The sequence below is a fragment of the Sinocyclocheilus anshuiensis genome, unplaced genomic scaffold, assembly GCF_001515605.1.
Source record: "Sinocyclocheilus anshuiensis isolate Anshui unplaced genomic scaffold, SAMN03320099.WGS_v1.1 scaffold1059, whole genome shotgun sequence".
Lineage (NCBI taxonomy): Eukaryota > Metazoa > Chordata > Actinopteri > Cypriniformes > Cyprinidae > Sinocyclocheilus > Sinocyclocheilus anshuiensis.
Window position 1 is genome coordinate 263,991 of NW_015547703.1, and position 4,233 is coordinate 268,223.

General features: G+C 38.5%; 1 protein-coding gene across 1 annotated transcript in view; it reads right to left on the minus strand.

The window, feature by feature from the left end:
* Positions 1 to 4,233, minus strand: part of LOC107703936 (transient receptor potential cation channel subfamily M member 7-like) — a gene marked incomplete at its 5' end in the record, with an annotated part of 30,293 nt that overhangs the window by 24,967 nt on the left and 1,093 nt on the right. The window contains 4 exons of the mRNA XM_016506747.1: positions 1,109 to 1,249; positions 1,332 to 1,385; positions 1,713 to 1,847; positions 2,905 to 3,014. Coding sequence (XP_016362233.1) covers positions 1,109 to 1,249; positions 1,332 to 1,385; positions 1,713 to 1,847; positions 2,905 to 3,014 — 440 coding nt within the window. The remainder of the gene's footprint in view (positions 1 to 1,108; positions 1,250 to 1,331; positions 1,386 to 1,712; positions 1,848 to 2,904; positions 3,015 to 4,233) is intronic.

A 4,233-nucleotide genomic window follows, 5' to 3' on the forward strand; every position in this document is an offset into this window, starting at 1 on the left:
GACAGAACAACAGACGGACAGACAGACAGACAGAACAACGGACAGACAGACAGATAGATGGACAGAACAACAGACAGACAGACAGAACAACAGACACACAGACGGACAGAACAACATACACAGAGACAGAACAACAGACAGACAGATAGACGGACAGAACAGACAGACAGGACAACAGACGGACAGAAAGACAGACAGACAGAACAACAGACACACAGACAGAACAACAGATAGATGGACAGAACAACAGACGGACAGAAAGACAGACAGATGGAGAGACAGATAGAACAACAGACAGATAGATGGACAGAACAACAGACAGACAGAACAACAGACACACAGACAGAACAACAGATGGACAAGACAGACAGACAGATGGACAGAACAACAGACAGACAGACAGACAGACAGAACAACAGACAGACAGATGGACAAAACAACAGACACACAGACAGAACAAGACAGATAGATGGACAGAACAACAGACACACAGACAGAACAACAGATGGACAAGACAGACAGACAGATGGACAGAACAACAGACACACAGACAGAACAACAGACAGATAGATGGACAGAACAGAGAGACAGATGGACAGACAGACAGAACAACAGACACACAGACAGAACAACAGACAGATAGATGGACAGAACAGAGAGACAGATGGACAGACAGACAGAACAACAGACACACAGACAGAACAACAGATGGACAAGACAGACAGACACAACAGACAGACAGACAGAACGACAGACAGATGGATGGACAGACAGACAGACAGACAGACACAGAGAGACAAAGCATTAGATCTTTCATTCTGATATGACTAATAATTAAACAATAATAATAATGAAAATTAAAATGCAGAAATTGTTTTAAAAATAAACACTGAAAAGATATTAAAATATTAAAGAAAAAGTAAAAAAATATATCATTTGTTTTTTATCTGCATGTCATGTGACCATTAACTGGCACCAGAGAACCGTGAACATGCAAATGTGTTGTTAAATAATTGAAATATTAACTTAAAAACTCAAAATCTTCAAGTAAATATTTTAGTTTTAGTACATATTTCGGCTGATATAAACACTGTTAGCGCTCGTTTACCCGGCTGTTCCCGTGCAGATTGTTGTAGATGATGCGGAAGCGTTTGCGCGTGTAGTTGCACCTGTACGTTCCTCCCATCAGATACTCGATCACCAGTCCCACGTCGATCAGCGTGATCTTATAGTTGGGCGGGAGGTTACCCTAGCAAAAAAACACAAGGAAAGAAATCTCAGACGACTGCAGTTTGGCGTCAGACACACGTGCATCAGCTGAACAGCTTTACCTGTTTGACGTCCCTCACCAGGTGATAGAGCGTCGGATTGGTTGGAGTTTGTTTCTGTGAGAATAGAAATGTTCAGATTTACAATCAAGGTCAGTTTAGACTCCGCATAAGAGGAGCAGCACGTGTGTGTGTGTGTGTGTGCGTATAAGTGTGTGTGTGTGTGTGAGAGAGAGTATTAGTGTGTGTGTGTGTGTGTGTGTGTGTGTGAGAGAGAGTGTGAGAGGTAGGTTTAGGGGTAGGGTTGGTGTAGGGCAATAGAATATACAGTCTGTACAGTAGAAAAACCATTACGCACGCCTATGGGATGTCCCCACTTTTCACAAAAACAAACCTGTGTGTGTGTGTGTGTGTGTGTGTGTGTGTATAAGTGTGTGTGTGTACCGTGTTGTACAGCTCCTCCAGACGTGTGATTGTGAGGAAGCGGTGCATGCTGACGCCATTCTCGATCAGGAGCTTAACGAACTCCACACGGTCCATCACCAACGCATCCAACATCGCCTGCTCGAGGGAACCCACCTACACACACACACACACACACACACACACACACACACACACAGACTTTAATACATTCACATGACTTTGACACTGAGTGTTAAACTCAGAGCCCAGAACTTTCGTTCACATTGCACCTAAACTTAAAGAGACAGTTCACCCAAACATAACAAAAGTGGATATTTTGAAGAATGTCTCTGTCTTTTTGTCCATACAGTTAGTGCCCAATGCTGTTTGTTTCCCAACATTCTTCAAAATATCTACTTTTGTGTTTCACAGAAGAAAGTAAGTCATACAAGTTTGGAACAACATGAGGGAGAGTAAATGATTTCTGGGTGAACTAAACTGAACATGAGTCTCTTTTGCTTCACTTTTGTTTGTTGTCTTTAGTTTAATTTTTGGAACCAGCCAAATTATATAAACTATATGGTTACACTATTACACTATACACTAAAGTGATGTTGTTAGCATAATTACACAAATAAGTACTGAGTAATATTAATTAACTACATGTGCCTACTATAGGGTTACTTTTAATTATGCATAATTCACTGTCATTACTAAAGTAAGTACATGTAACATCTAACTGTCATCTTAAAATAAAGTGTTACCAATTATATTATATTCTAATATTGTGCAATGATGATATAGATATATATATACACACAGTGGTGTGAAAAAGTGTTTGCCCCCTAAACCTAATAACTGGTTGGGCCACCCTTAGCAGCAACAACTGCAATCAAGCGTTTGCGATAACTTGCAATGAGTCTGTTACAGCGCTGTGGAGGAATTCTGGTCCACTCATCTATAGAAATCAGGAAGGGGCCAACACTTTTTCACACCACTGTGTATATATACACACATAAAATTGTCACATTTACTTGATGTTTGTTACTTTACAGTTTACAGAATACGACAGTACTAACATGATACATGTGAAAGTAACATTGTTCTTGTTAGTTTATCAGAATGTGGTGAGAGGTCAGTAGGTCACAGTGAGTGTGTGTGTGTGTGTGTGTTCACTACACAACTGTTTCTCTCAGTGTTTATCGGCACACAAACACACACAGGTACGAACCAGCAGCTGTTGTCCGTAAACAAACACGTGATCTTTAGCGATGTCCACTCGATCCCACGCCAACGTCAGGACCAGCTGATCGAAGGCCGACGTGTTCGTGCCTGTGAACACACACACACACACACACACACACACGAGATGTACAGTTTAGACTTTGATAAAGTGTTTCTCCTCAAACTGCAGTAAATGTTTGAACAACTGAACGTGTTTAACCTGCTGAATAAAGTGCTCATTCACTCTCTGACAGCAGGTGGCGCTGAACAGCAGAAATGCAGCCGTTACCCCGGAAACAAAGCAGCTGCAGTGCTACTTTCTGAAACCTATTTAAATTATTTAAACAGCCATTCAGATTTGTGTATCGCTATGGTGCTCATCACAGCGACAAATACTGAAATATTTAGACTTAATAGGCCATTTATTTTCAAACTTTAATCCGGACTACAACATGCCCTAGATATTGTTTGAAAGTGTTTTGATTCTTTATTGTTCAGTCACACTTTACATTAAGGCTCCATTAGTTAACGCATTAGTTAACAAACTACCAATGAAAAATTCATTAATCTTCGTTAATTTCAATATTTAATAACACGTTGTTATAATCAAAAGTTGCTGCTACTGTGTTATTTAATGAACCTGAGCTAACATGAACTAACAGTTGTATTTTTTAACAAAGATTAATAACGTCTGTAGCAAATGTAGCTATTGCTCAATGTTAATGTTAGTGCATTAACTAAGGTTAACTCATGAGATCTTATTGTAAAGTGTTACCTATTGGTATTTATCATTCTTTTGCACTTTAATCTGTGTGAAATTATTTTAATTATATTTATTGTATTTAAATATTAATGTATGAAATATTTAATGTATTCACTAATTTATTGTATTTAAATGTTCAGTTTCTTTTTGTTATAAGAAAAACGTTATTAAACCTGTTATACTTTACTATGGCAACACTTTTTTGCAATTAAATTTCAGTATCGTGATAATACGGTATATAGTGCTACAAGCATTAGCAATTAATCGCAACATGAAAATTTGATACCGTCACATGCCTACTTGGCAGATACAGATTCATCATTCAACATAATAAATATAAACATTTTATAAAATTCAGCTTAGAAAAAAAAACTGAATTCTATATGTATTCTATAAGAAGATTCTTTAAATGTAAATGACATAGTAAAAGTTTTTCTGGGTCCATCTTACAAAACAAAGCAAAATCCTATGTTTGTGTGTGATGCGGTTCAGGAGATGATGGTCTGATTCGGTTCATTTGCAGCAGAAACGCCTGCATCAGTCAAACACACACACACACACAGAGAGCCCACC